This window comes from Excalfactoria chinensis, chromosome 19 (assembly GCF_039878825.1).
Source record: "Excalfactoria chinensis isolate bCotChi1 chromosome 19, bCotChi1.hap2, whole genome shotgun sequence".
Classification (NCBI taxonomy): domain Eukaryota; kingdom Metazoa; phylum Chordata; class Aves; order Galliformes; family Phasianidae; genus Excalfactoria; species Excalfactoria chinensis.
In genome coordinates, this window is record NC_092843.1 from 420,142 (window position 1) to 434,634 (window position 14,493).

The 14,493-nt window shown below is 50.4% G+C and overlaps 1 protein-coding gene across 2 annotated transcripts in view; it reads right to left on the reverse strand.

The window, feature by feature from the left end:
* Positions 1–3,096: 3,096 nt before the first annotated feature.
* MTMR4 (myotubularin related protein 4) overlaps positions 3,097–14,493 on the reverse strand; it is a 34,802-nt gene continuing 23,405 nt past the window's right edge. For both annotated transcript variants that reach the window (XM_072353462.1, XM_072353460.1), the window contains 11 exons: positions 11,105–11,301; positions 10,777–10,905; positions 10,385–10,496; positions 9,859–10,054; positions 9,184–9,369; positions 8,313–8,483; positions 8,037–8,191; positions 6,492–7,719; positions 6,022–6,132; positions 5,621–5,709; positions 3,097–5,329 (listed from right to left, as the gene is read on the reverse strand). In XM_072353462.1, coding sequence (XP_072209563.1) covers positions 5,152–5,329; positions 5,621–5,709; positions 6,022–6,132; positions 6,492–7,719; positions 8,037–8,191; positions 8,313–8,483; positions 9,184–9,369; positions 9,859–10,054; positions 10,385–10,496; positions 10,777–10,905; positions 11,105–11,301 — 2,752 coding nt within the window. In that variant the 3' untranslated portion in view covers positions 3,097–5,151. The remainder of the gene's footprint in view (positions 5,330–5,620; positions 5,710–6,021; positions 6,133–6,491; positions 7,720–8,036; positions 8,192–8,312; positions 8,484–9,183; positions 9,370–9,858; positions 10,055–10,384; positions 10,497–10,776; positions 10,906–11,104; positions 11,302–14,493) is intronic.

Genomic DNA, 14,493 nt, shown 5'->3' on the forward strand with positions numbered 1-14,493 from the left:
AAAGGCCTGATGTTGGGGTAGGAGTGGTTTTATTGTGTTACCCAGAACTCAGGCCGTACTCGGCAATATGCAGTTCATAACTAAAGTGCAGAGAACGAGTCCTTGAAACTAAGAAGTCCCTTCAAAGTGTTTCCTCCAGTACTTTGTAGATGAGCCCATAGCTGCAAAACAGATGACTTTTTAACGATGGAATGTTTTTTCATCAGCATCCAGAGTGCTGCACGCTCCAGGCAAAGCCACGGCTTGCACCTTTCGGTGCCTCACAGCTCATGCCAGGTCACACGAGACGATCTGACAGCAGATGAAGCAGGAGGGAAGCATGAAGGAAACGGCTTCGTAGCTCTGGGGTAGCTGTGTCACACGGATGGGAGTGTGCTTGACTCACCCAGCAAGCCTGACGACGAGGAGAAGGTAATGATCCCCTTCAGTGCCGGGGCAGATCAGCCTGTGATCTGTGTCTTTGAGCAGAGACGTTTCTGGGGTATGCTGGAAATTTCTTCTCACTTCAGACAGATCAGTGATAATGAAGTGCTTCCCAGTAGGACGTGCAGGTCAGTTGCAAGCTGCTGGTCAGTGCAAGATCTGTATTGTCAGCTGGCAGCAGTTCTGGCCTTCTCAGCCAGCCTTGCTGCTGCTTCCTCCCCACATCTCTCCTTTCCTGCACGCTTTCATCTCCCCTCCAGCCTTCACTCAACACCTGCCCTGTCACCCCTCCAACCCCACACGTACTTCAGCTTTTCTTCCCCATACTAGCAATGCTCTGGATGCCTTTGCAGCTGTGTTGTTGGTTTGTTTTTTAAATGCAAATATAAAGAAAATTTGCTTCTTTTTTTTCCTTTTAAATCACGAATGGAAATACACTGTTCTTGCATCTTCTTGCTATATGTTCTCGATAAACAAACACACCATTCTTTGTTGCTCATTTTCGTACACCGTGACTACTTTATAGAAACAGGAAGCACTTTATTGTCTGATATGCAATGAGGTTACAGCCACAGAAGGAAAGTGGCAGTTGCGACACTGAGCGTTTTGTCCCAGGACGTGTAAAGCACACAGGCAGCCCCTCACCCAGGCCTACTCAGCTGCTGACTCTCACCCCAGCACCCTCCTGCTCAGCAGCCAGGCCAGCTGGCTCACACAGCCGCCAGCATTTCAAACCCAAAGGTTGATGTGGGCTCCAACTGACTGCGTTTCCAGTGAGAAAAGACACAGCCATGTGAGTAAACACTACGCTTGCATTGCTGTGCTGGAGACTGAAGCTGTATAACTGATTTAGGTTTGTGAGACTGAATACGCGTTCTGCTTTCAGCATTTTTAGTTTGTTTTATTTTATTTTAACAGACCACATACAGCATTTTTGTCCTCAGGACAACTTGCTGTATATATCACTATTAACTTCTACCCACAGTACCATAAATAAATGGCAGCGTCCAAAGTTAGCACTTAGGGAAGTGTTACCATTTGGGGAGAGTGTTTTACTACTATTTAACTGTTGCACTGAAAATGGAAGGGTCGGAAACACATCAAACACACCTCGGGAAGCCTGCATCCTTCTTGTCTGTCTCTCACTTCAAACTGTTTCCTGCTCAGTACTCGCAGGGTTCACAAGAAGGCCATCTATCACATTCTTGCTTTTTTTCCTCTTTTATAACCAAGGCTTAACATGTCTCTTCACATCTGCTGCAGTTTTAGCAGTATCTATTAATGGGTTAGTGACCGAACGCTATCCAGCCATCACAAGCTTCACCTGACTTCTCACTACACCTAAATCTGTGTTTATTTTGTTCAGTGGCTGATGAGATATTATGGTACATCATAAGCAGTTCCGGTTGTTAATTTGCTAAGAATTCATGGCAGTTACTGCACTGACAGGGGAAGGCTTTGATCTCACTGTTTGTGCTGGGTTTAGACGCATTTCAGCATGCACATATAGATTACTTCAGGCTGAACGTGTTGGTAAATTATGGCTTTATATTCCTGAAGCGATAATGCTTTGTTCTGTGCTCAGTACTCATGAACGTGCAGCGTCCTTGCTGGCATGGCCAGCCTGACAGTACAAGTTTCAGGTATCTTGAGCAAAAATGTCCACAGACAGCTCTGAATGCACTTGGGGCAGCTCTGCTCAGTTCCTGTTCCATCTGGCCATGAGATGCCAGAAGAGTCATGTAGCAGTTCTAGCAGCCAGCCCTTCTCTGTGCAGCCAGATGACTCTGGAAACGTTAAGCCTAGGGCCCGGAAGTTCGGCTGTGGGGTTTTGTTTTGTTTTTATTTGCAGAAAGATCATTCATGATTATCATCCACAAACCAGTTGTTGCCTTCTAAGGTGATCTTCCTTCATATGACTGTTTCAGGGTCAGTGGATGATTTTTGAATGTGACAAGCTCTTTCTGCTAGTATTTCAAACAAACAAACTGTAGGTACCTGTCTGACCTAAACTGTTGGGGCACTTGACAAGAGACCAGTTCAGTTCACTGAATGCTTTAAATTGAAGACAGTCTTTCTCAAAGATTCACTCCAGCTCCACCACAGGCTGTTATGATACCCCTGTCGTCCTCAGCAGGTCAGGCTGACCAAACCAAACATCCCCCAGCTGCCGTTCTGCAGCCAGGAACACAACCAGCCACCAGGTACAGAGGTGGAAACGGGCAGGAAAGAGCTCACCAAAGAACACAAGAGTAACACTGCTTCTCCTGGACTGGAACTTGGACACTGATCCAGCTACGCAGAAGCCAGTAAAACCATCCCAGCCCTAGGGATGCTCAAAGCTAATGCAGCTTACCAGGCAAAAGTGGTACAAACGTGTTGGTGAAAAGCCAGTGAATCCTCCCTAGTAGCTCTCGTCTTCAGAAGAGAAAAATTCCTCACTGTGTCATTAAAGGAGAGTCTGGAGGGTGCTGGAATCCTGGGCAGCCCCGGGTTTGTTTGGAGTAGAAGACCATGACATGGTGTGCTTTGCGTCCTAGCCATGATTATTATTTGTGGGAAGGAATACTAAATTCCTGACATACCTTAACCAAGGGACAGGGCAGCAGGTAACAACCAAGGAAATGGTCAGCAAGAACGTACCACAAATGAAATAATGGGTCCAGACGCAGCAGCACTAATATAGAGATTTTATTTCAACTGTATTGAGTTGTACAGCACATTTTGTTTGTCACAATGCTATAGAACTGATTTTAGAGTTTTTGGCCAGCACATTGTGACGCTGAAACTCACAAGAGCTAAAAGCAGTTTGGACTAATGGCCTGAACAGAAGGGCCAGGAGTACCTAGTTTCTGGCTTCCTTATTGCTTGCAGTCATTCCAACATGTGTAAAACAGGAGCAAATTCTTCTGCCAGCCCAATGGTCACTCTTCCATGTCTGGCAATGACTGCAAGGTACAAGGCAGGGGAGAATCTGAAGCAAGGTGCCTTCTCGTCCCAAAGCCAAATCGGTTGTTCCCAGTATGGAAAAGAAGCAGAGTCCAAGTAGGTACAGGGTCTTCAGATGGTGCTAGCTTTGTTTGCACTACTGGGATTTACAAAACCAGAGGCTGACATATCAAAGTGCAGGAAAGGGTCACTGTTCCGTTCCCTCTGATGGAGATGACAAACCACTAGCAAAAATCTGGGAGATGACAACAGCGTAAAGTTCTTTGCCTTGTTTGACCAAACGCCCTCACAGCTCCTCCCTCCAAACATAAGAAGTCTTGGCTCACGGTGCGCATACGGGGCATTTTCTTGTCTTTGGGAAGAAAACCCACATTCAAACCCTTCTTCCTCACTAAAACCTGCAGGTATCTCAGACAGGAGGCAGGATGGATCTCCCACAGAGATCCAGCAATTCAACACAAGTTCACCCAAAGCCATCTTTTCTTTTGAAACCTTTCTTACTTTCTAAACCCAGTTACTTTTCTTTTTTGGAATGAGTTGGGATTCCTGCTCTGTACTTCAAGGAACAGGCAGAGAGGCAATCGCAAGTTGGCAACTCTGAACTCTGACCACTGTACAGGAGACAAACAAAGGAAGTTAAATTCAAGAGGCATTTTAGGTAGCACTGGGGCAAACCAGAGATATTGTTTCCACCACTGAACAGATGCCACGTGTCATGTTTATCGCTGTAGCTTGGTTGTACATCCTAAAGTGAAAAGCACAGACCGCAGTGTCTATGTCAGCCACCTCCGTTTTGGTATCGATGCTTCATTCTCCCTTTTTCGGGTTACATTAAGTGCACAGAAATATATAGCAGCATTTGGACTGAAACCCTCACATACACCAGACAGCACATTCCAGGAGGTAAAACAACATATTATGGCCTATACCCTCAAGGTATCAAGTTTTCAGGATACAGAGCAGTAGGAAGTGGAGAGCTGAGGGCAGAAAAGGGGAGGAGGAGCAACACAGGAACACGAGTTCTGTTTCCATGCCAGGAGAGGATCAGGGTGCCATTCCTGTGTTAGCACCAGGCTGTGACACTACTGCAGACAAAGCAGACGGGCAGAGCAGGAAGTGAAAAAGCCAATCTCCCATCTCCCTGCACAGCTGGCGGGCAGGGGCAGAGTCAGGTGCATTCACCAATCCTAGCAGAGTGTGAAAACAGGCAAAACTGCTTGGCCTGTTTTCAGCCAGAATGAATTTCTCTTCAACGCTCAAGAGAAAATCAATCAGTGATGGCTAATGAGTCTTGTTCACCAAGCTGATCACAAGTCACACTCATGGAAAGAGAATCTACAGAACTGCTCCAGGCTGAGGCCCTTCCAAAGCACATAGTACCACCTCAACTCTGCCCTCTTCCTTCTTGTTACAGCAGCCTGCCTTTGTTGGGGGAGTTGGTTCTAAACATGCCTTTCTATTGCTTTGGGGGTACTTTGCACAGGCAATATCTGTGAGAACATTGCTTTCCAGCCCACAAACATAAGAGGTTGCAATCCTCTCTTTTGCCCTAGGTCAGACTACAATGTACGGACCCACCGGTACCAGAGTGGAGGCACATCGTACTCTCTAATCTGAGCTCCTCTGCTCCAGTCAGATCATAAGACTGTAGAAGACAGTGCATTCAAGCTTGGTGTTCAAGTGTTGCACCAAAGGCCTTCACAATTACAGTGGAGGCAGAGTCACCCTTCAAACCCATGAGAGAAAAGGCTGGGCTTAGACAGGTCCCTTGTCTGGCATTCAGCTGGAAGCTGTGGCGATGGGCTTCTTCAGATGTTGGCTCATGAGCTCCCTGGCACGAGACACTTGGATGTGGTCATAACAGGAGTTACAAACGAGGACGGGGTCATACAGCTGCTGATCAGGGATGGGCAACTTCAGGTGGCAGCAGCCGGCACAAAACACATTCCCACAGTTCCTGTCAGGAGGAAAGGAAGGCAGTGAGAACTGTGAACAGCAGAGCAAAACTTCAGCAAGGATAAAGGATCCCGTTCAGGATCAGAAGGACCAAAGACCCTGGGGAAATGGAAACAAGGAAAGCACAGCGGACTGGGAATCTGCAGGGAATTTCTGAGATCTGGCAAATAAAACAAGGTCCCAACAGTTTCTTCTCGGAGGTGGAGGGGATGAATGTTGCAGACAAGCGTTTGGGGAGGTTTAAGAGATGGGCAGAGAAGAAAAGTGGAACTGCAGCAAAAATAAGGTTTACCTGCAGTGATGCCTCCGTTTTGCCAGCCAGAATTCACAATCGCAGTTAAAACAGTGCGAGGCCATGTGGTCTGGAACCCACCGCGTGACCTAGGGCAAACACCAGTCCTCATCAGCTCCATGTCTAACACCACACTGACCAGGCCTTCGGACCAGCATGCAGGCTGAGATGTTGCTCTGGACCAGAACAGGCCAGCCCTGAGACAGCCCATCCCACAGGCTCCTTTCTGTGGGAAGCAGCAGATGAGGATGCCGACAGACTCTTGCCTAAAGGACAAGGGTGGCTTCTCTCAGCCCTGCTTCCAGCCTATTCATCATTGCTGTAACCATGGAAATCAGCTGCCAGAAAGGAAACATCCTCTCCTGCTGCACTCACAGCATTTGCTCTTACAACACACATACCTCGGTCTCCTTCTTGTCAACAGGCTCCCAGCTTGCTTCTGACAAACAATCTTCGCTGTGATCAGAGCAGAAGTCCTCAGTGTCGCTGCCATCTGATTCCTTCAGACAAGTCTGCAAAAAGAGAGTCACAAATCCTGTCCAAGGGCCGTCCATCTCCAGCCACACAGTGCTTGTGAGGGACACATGAGTGGCTCTGAGTTTCCCCCTGCAAGGGGGAAAGCACTGAAGTTTTCGTGACCGCAAAGCAGCCGTTGGTTGGCCCCCGGGAAGCAGAAATACCTCCAGGAGGCACCAGGACAGGGCATGTGGATGAGGGGAGCGGGGCTGAAGAAACACAGCAGTGGTCTTAACCATCTGCTCTGGAGTTATAGGAACATGAATGTGGTTTGGAGCAGGCGGTGTGAGGGGGTGTGCAGGGACTGCTGCCGGCACAGAGTGCGCAGCTGAAGCTGTTAGAGGCAGCTACTTACGAAATCGTCCTCGTAGTCCATGGGCGGTTCAGCCGGCGGGGCGCAGAAGTGGCGAATGTCCAACCGCAGCTGCAGCTCCCGCACCTGCCTGCGGAGCTGCTCCACCTCCTGCTTGTAGCTGGCCTCGATCTGCCGCAGCCTGTGCTGAATCACATCCGTGGGGAAAGGGAGCCCATCATCATCCAGGTAGAGAGGAGGCACGGGAGAAGGACATTTTGGTGGCACGTGCTTGGGACCAGGCGCTTGCTTCACGTGGCAGGGTAGCCACGAACGGCTGGGCTTCCCTGCAGAGCCTGCAAAATGCGTGCCGACGTGGCCAGAGCAGACTGAGCCTTTTGCACCTTCCCTGGCAGACCATTGGCCACTGAAACACAGGCCCGGTGCCCGCAGCTGTTTGCTGCTCAACCTCTTACTACAACAACCATAGGAGAGGAGCTGCCTGGGCGTGGGCTCCCCATTGGGGAGCGATGTCACCATTCCTTGAAAACTGTCCCAGTTGGACCCCAAAAAGGAGAACTCGCTGCTCTGGCTCTGGGAGATGGGCTTGCGCCATTGCTCTAGTGGGACTCTCCCCATCCGGCAGGCATCCTCACAGAGCCCCTTCCTTCCAGCATAACCTTTGCTGTTGTCTTCATCTGGGCGGGGGATGCTCGGCTCCTGACAAGGAGCGCTGGGCGCCAGTGGCTTCTGGCTGGGAATGTCTTGGCAGGTGGTGTCTTTCTTGGGGCAGCCTTTTTCACTGGGTGCCAAGCCAGAAGCCTTCAAAGGTTCTTGGGAACGGGATTCTAATTGCTTTCCAGAGCTGGTGGAAACCCTGTCAACATTTTCCTGTTTGGAAGGATCTGGAGCTGGGCATGCACCATCCAGTTCCTCCACGCATGTTCCATTTCCCTTTTCTGCCTCCACAGACACGCCGTTTGCTGGCACAGGAGCCCAGTTGCTCAGCTTCTTGCTTTGCTCTTCATGCTCACTGCTGTTGAAAGCACTGCTGGATTGCGGGTGGGCATTTTCCTGCTGCTCCTCCAATTGCTGTGTCTCAGCAGCAGCCACCACGCTGCCTTCTCCCACATGCAGCTCGGCTCCCTCGGTGGCAGCATGCCTGGCTTCCAGGCCCACACGCACCTCCTGACAGTGGTTGTTCAGGTTTGGATCACTGGACGTGCGGGTCAGTGGGCTGCTGGAGTCGCAGGCTGAAAGCAGGTCGTCCATAGATCTTGTCTTTGGTAATCTGGAATCCCAAAGCAAAGCAATTCTCAAAACAAAACTCTTTGAAACTTCCCTCATTTCAGCTGTAGCTATGATAATGGAAATGTTCCTGATTGGAGATGATGGAGTGGGAAGAGAAGAAGGGTGCAGCAACATGAGCTGAAATGCAGAACACTGCAGTCTGCCTTTTTAGGGCAGCAGTGAGCTGTACTTGTTCTCCTTCAAGTGCATGGGACAATGCTACACAGCTCTTGCTCCCCACAGCAAAGATAACAGGCAGAGGAGGAACAGATGACTGTGGGTCAGAGGCAACCTGGGACTGGAGCTCTGGGCTCTTACCTGTCCAAACACCTGCCACTGAACTCCTGGCTCTGAGATCCAGGGGGCATGTAAATGTCCATGTCATCCTGTCCCAAAGGGTGTGGGGAGGAAGCTGGGAGATACACTGCTGTCCAGACATGCAGCGCTCGCACGTGGCACACAGGATGCAGCACCTGCAACAACCACTGTGGTTAGAGATGAACACGGCAGGAAACCTCTCCAGCCTCTCCTCATACAGTTCCTGGTGCCTGGCAGGTAGACACCCCAGAAAGCGAGGCCAGGAGCAATACTCACCTGTTCAGACCCTGGCATGTAGAGAAGGTTGTGGAAGTTCTTATTTCCAGCCCGCAGGAGGGACCACACGGAGCAGGTACGCTTGTAGATATTGTGCATCTCTCGCTCGCATGGGCTGTTCCCAAGGAAGGTCCCATAGAGGCAGGAATACGTGTGCTGCACCAGCTTCACCTGCAGCACCAAAAGGAGAACAGCTGCCATGGCTATTGGGAAGCGCTGCCTGCCTCCAAGGGCAACATCTTCCGCCTCTCTGGGAAGATTCTCACCCAGTTGGTGACCTCAGTGCTGTCCTCTCTGTCACAGAGGGCACTTCGATTCAAGTGAAATCAACAGTCAACTGATACCATGTCTATGACCTCAAGCTGTATTACATGATCAGACAGATTACTAGCTATCACTTCCCCGTATTTCTTCTTTAAGCAAGTTTTTGGTTAAAACAGTGCTGCTGATGGAAGCTTTTGGATAGAACAGAGCTGCAAACGGTATGTGAATTCACTGGGCTAGGAAAGAAGCAATCCAAAGAAACTACAGAACATCACACTTTCATCGCTGCCTGGTCTGCTTGGTCTGCCCAGCCTGCAATCCCCACTGGGAGAAGGAAGAAACGCAAGCAGTTAGAGAAGCTGTCAGCAGCATTGCACATACAGAACCAGGTCAGAATGCCTCAACTGAAGGGCAGGGCTGAGCCCGCACAGGTATGTCAGGAATGCCAGCAGGGAGCCCAGGCAGTAATCAGACACTTCCCAATTTTTAAAGAATTCCATTTTTCTTGTCCTTTATCAACCATAACACCACAAATATCACAGCCTCCTCCCTGCCTCTGCTAACAGCTGGTAAGGAATAAAGAAGAGTTTGCATGCGTATTTCTTACCAAAAAGGCTTCGTTAAATTCAAAGAGGCAAGGAAATTGCTTCAGAAGCTGATGAACAGCATCCAGCCACTGCAGGAAAACGGGGCACTGCTCATTCTGATCTTCCACCTTCTCCTGGTGACCACAGCGATCACCAAACTTGTGACCAAAATCCAGCCAATCTGATTCAACGAGCACCTGGAAACCCTGCGAATGAAAGAGAAAACTTTGCTGTAGGCACCGAGCGAGACAAGGCAAGTCCCATCTACCAGCACAGCCAAGTGACCTCAGGACTAATGCAGCTCTGGCAAGGCAGCTCCACGCTCGGTTTGGGAGCAAAGCTACTTGAAGCTCAGAGGCTTTCAAACAGAAAGCAACATCTGTTATTTTTATATGACAAACAACCTTGAGAATGAACATAAATAAATGAAATAATCACAAGGAGGAGCAGGGAAGCAGCTGCACCTTGAACACAACAGGTTATTTACCAAAGCACTTTTACCATACTGGGAATGGGGCACACAATTCACTAAAAAGAGGCAGGAGGAACATACAGAAAAACTCAGTGCCCATAATAACAGCTCTGAAATGCCAGTAAGCTCATTTCCATGTGGAGTTCTGCTCCTGTCTGCTGAGAGTCAAAGACAAGAGCTGCCATTTGACAGACACGAAACAGCAGAGTAGCACAACACCCACCTCCATGGTCCTGTAATAGGGGTCCAGAAGAATCTTTGCCAGCGCTACGATCTGCGGGGTCCTGTCCCAGCCGTCGGAGCAATGAACCAGCACTGGACGTCCTTCTCTGTCAACTGCACTGGAGACCAGCATGGCTGCCTTCAGCATGACAGAAAGGTGCTGCAGCCACTTGGTGCTCTCCAGGGCCGAAAGCCAGCTAGAAGGTGTGCAACAAAGCAGGCAGATGGTGGCTCAGTCCTCCAGCAGCACACAACACATTAACCCAAGTTGGTTTTGTGTTCTCAATGAAAATAAGAGTCTTTTAAAAAATATGTCAAAAAGAGGAGTCAACCAGCTTGGGAATAACTACAAACCAACATCTAATTGCAATTTTTCCCTGATGCTTCTGAAACATAGAGGACAGGATGCATATAGACAACGGATACTTAAGTCTGCGATGCAATCCGTTCCAGATTACCTGGGATCAGAATGGGCCACATTTAAGCACTGTGAGCACTTGCCCCATAGCCAGAGAACGGTGACTTACTTGCTGGGGTCTGGCACTTGGCTGCAGACAGCTCGCAGGTACTGGAAGCTGTTCCGGATGGAGTGGATGTTGGCCATGCCCATGAACACGACTTCGCAGTTTGGGTAATACTCTGAGCACAAGAGAGACACAGTTCAGGAACGATTCCCTCCCTGCGGTTTGGTTGCTCCCCCCAGCAGCGCTGCTCCGTTCCAGCAGCACACAAGCAGTTATTCTAGGAAGCCTTGTGTGCCAGCAGCTGTTTTGTGGAGTAACAGACTCTGCACAGCTGAGAAGGGCAAAGTGCTCCCACAGATGGAGCACCACAACACCAACCCAACACAAACTGCCGCAGGGCCCACTCGACTCAGCGGGTTCAAGAAGTGCTGTGGGATGTGCTCAGCCCCACGTACCTTCGCATTCGCAGCCTCCTCCCTTTGCCCTGTTGGCCACAGCTGCGGTGTAGGACCTGGCATCGAGGATCAGCAGCTTCTGAGGGGTGCCCACGTTCTCCACACCCGAGCATGCGGTCAGGGATGAGTCTGCAGGGAGAGCACAGGCTGAGTGCTGGCACCTCCCAGCAGCGTACCCACCCCACATGCAGGGCCCAGGTTATGAACCTGGACATCAGGTTTAAAACTTGCATTGTAACAGCCCTGTTACAGCAGAGACATTTAGGTGCGGGGAGAGCTGCATAACGTGCACATTTAGGGGACAGCAGAAGGAAGTGTGTCGTCTCACCAAAGTCAGCCTCGCAGGCCTCGCTGCCATCGCTGCTCCCGTTGTGCGGCACGCCGCCGGGTGCCTTCGCTCCAGGGTTCAAGGCACAGGCTTTGGCAATTGATGTCACAAGATACTCATCGTCAGCATTCCTCCAGCCCCACCAGCTGATTTCGGGCTGGCTGCAGCGTGCAATCACCGCCCCGTTACGCACGTGTCTGCAAAGGAAGCCCCGTGGAGGTGAGGGACACCCCAGCAAACCTCCCCACTCACCCCCAGCAGCTGGTGCCTGGGCAGCCCTGCTCACTGCTTCACCCACTGCATCTAGCCCTGCACCAAGCAGTGAAACAGGGCAGCTGGCAAAGCAAAATGGCAGTGGGGCAGGTGCCTGCAGGAGTGGCTGTCAGGAACATGGTGGCAGCTCAGGGGCAGCCATATGCACAGACCCAATGGCAGGGCCCACTGAAATGAACCTTTGCAGGGAGTGGGAAACTGCCAGTTGCTGTAGCCATTGCTTCTCAAGAGAGAACTTCAAATACTGATGGCTGCACTTTGGGAAAGTCATAGTTATTAACTGTCATAGTGCTCTGTTCTTCCCTTATCACCTCTTCCTTGCAGGACGTACTGGTTGTTAAACCATTTCATTTACCGCTTGTAAGTTAGAGGGATTAGCTCACTCAGCATCAGACTGGTTAGTTTCTGGGTGGAGGCCTGAGCTGGTGTTTATTAATAAGCCCTAAAATATGAACCCTACCCTGGCTGTAGGCCTCGCAGAAGGCCCGAAATAGGGCTAAGTGTGCACTTTTCACATGAACATCCATCTTAAGTGGCCTGGAAAGGGGATGGAGGATTAGGTGACAAAGTTTGCTGTTGCTACAGGATCATCCATGAGAGCCCACAGCTGGCTGGAAAAAAAACTGCTGAGGATCTCATGATCTCGAGTGATAAAAAAGCATATAGGATTTAATGTTAATAAATGAAAAGTAAATGTAAAACGAAAAGTCCATGGTGAGTAGGCTCCCTGAGTGACCACAGAAAGCACAGCCTCGCGTTCTCCTGAATACATGTGGCAGGAAATGGAAGATACCAGCTGCTGCAAAGGCCATGGAGGCAGAACATCTGCATCCCCTTCCTGTTACACTCCCTTGAGATGCTATCCCTGGTGTCTGGCCCTTCTCAGGGAGGGGATGAGGAACTGGATGGTCCTGTATCTCGGTTCTTCCTAACAACACCTGCCCCTCCCTGCCCTGCTGCCCCTCATGCAACACCTCTCTGAAGATGAGCCAGAATAAGAACAGAGACACGGATAAGGACCTGACAAACAACACCCAAATACCTTTTGTAGGTCAACACTGAAAATCTGCATTGGTGGCCAAGTAGAAGACACAACAGTTTAGATCCCAACGCACACCAGCACAAGCCTCAAGCCAGCACTCAAAGGCTGCTTAGTGCCAGTGGGGCTCTGAGCATCCCTGCCATTCTCTCCCTTCCTCATGCTGTCACCCCTTCAGGGGCTCTGCCATCCCACAGCAGAAGCTGTGGCTCCTTCCCATTATTTGCTCTGAAAGGCAGCACGAAGAAACCCAAAGCCTCAGCATGTTCTAACAGCGGCACACAGCATCTCACCAGCAGCGCTGCAGCTTGGAGGGATGGTTTTGTTTCTCAGAGTCAATGTTCTCCCGAAGCAACTTGCAAGGAATGTTTTCTCACTAAGGACATCTTGTAGATGGTATTGCTGCAGACTTCCAAGAAACTGACACTCACGTTCAGCTCAAAACTCTCTGGAGCCCTTTTCTTTTGGTGCCATCCTGTGCTGCAGTTCTGTTTTGCAAGATGAGGAGCGGCGTCACTCCCAGGATCTATTTCTGGCTGCAGGATGGGTAGCACTGACAGCAGCAAAGGCTGTGTTTATACTACTAAGTGAAGCACAGCCAAGGTGTGGACTGGAGCAGCGGCCCGTGATCACCCAAGCCTGTTTGTTAGCACACCCACAGCTTCTGGCCTGTGCCAAATAGAACGTTCCCAGCCAGTGCCTGAGCACGTTTTTGGGACATGCGGGTGCTGTGCCATGACTGCTCCTCATGCCTGCCTGGGTGTGACGGCTCCATTCGGGACACAGAAGGTAGGAAAGGGCTTCGGCTGTGCTGGTGTGCGAAGCTACCTGCAGGCAGCAGTGAACTGCTTCAAGCCATGTGGTCACACAGCATTCAGAGGATTCTCGGTGCCACAGACTTCTAAGCAGAGCAACAAACACTGAGCAGGGCATGGTCTGGAGGTGATCAGTTTCACGAGACATAACGATGTGCTGATAAACACAAGGAAACACAGCCAGCATCAGCGAGCATGAAGTCATCAGTAAGCAGAAAGTGCAACAGGTGCCAGTGGAAGAACCAAAGCTTATCCTGAGCCTGCACTGCACTCCCCCAGCCTGGGGCACAAACTTAGCTTGACTCTGTGCTCAGCACACACACATGAAGCATTTCAGTTTTTACTTTTGGTTTTCCTTGAAGAAAGTGACCACTGAAAGCGGGACACTGCAGAGTGCCATTGCATTTTCACTTATGGGCCAGCATTATCCCTTAATAATCCTTAGTTTAGTCTTGATGGTCGTGTGCTCTGCCGCAGGGTTGCAGAAATGCCCACCATTTGCTGTTGTTTCCCTGATGCTTGCTGCAGCACGGGCACAGATAAAGGTGACTGGGAGCATCCGTGAGCAGCTCCTGGCTAGTGCAGTGCCAAGGACTTGTGAAGGTGGCTGTGCAGACAGCGCAGTGACGAGGAGCGGCTGGCACACCATGCCCGTCTGCCTCTGTAGTCAGCTAAATAATTAATTGCATCCTCTGCGCTGCTTCACAAGCAAACCGTGCCTGCAGGCTCCTGCATCTCCACTGTGCACCTCCACTGAGAACCCAGCACTGAAGACCTGTGCTTCTGCTTTGCTTACCAGCCCAATTCTACTTTCTGTAAGGAAATGGATAACGTGATACCTTTGGTGTCATGCTCCACAGATCAGCCAGGAATTCAGCCACATCACTGTGAAACTCTGAGCTCTACCAACCAGTTCTGTGCTGGCTGAGTCCTTGGGGTGCACGCACCCAAGCCTGCTTGTCCTGAGCTGTGGGTGATGAGGAGCTGAGTGGGAAGTGTGCATTTCTTCCCTTCCTCTGGTGCCACACAAGGCACCACACCACGGCTCTCACAGGCCCTCCTGGCCAATGCTTCCATTCTGGGGGCAAAGCCTGAAGAGCGCATGAAGAGGAGAGAGGTGGCGAAGGCCTTGCCTCATCTTGTAGCATCGCTCATCAGCACCTTCTAATCTGATCCCAGGCTGCAGAGGGCTGCAGCTCAGCCCGTAAATTACCGGGTATCCTCACAGCGGTATCATAAAGCGCCGAGCCAAATAATTGTAA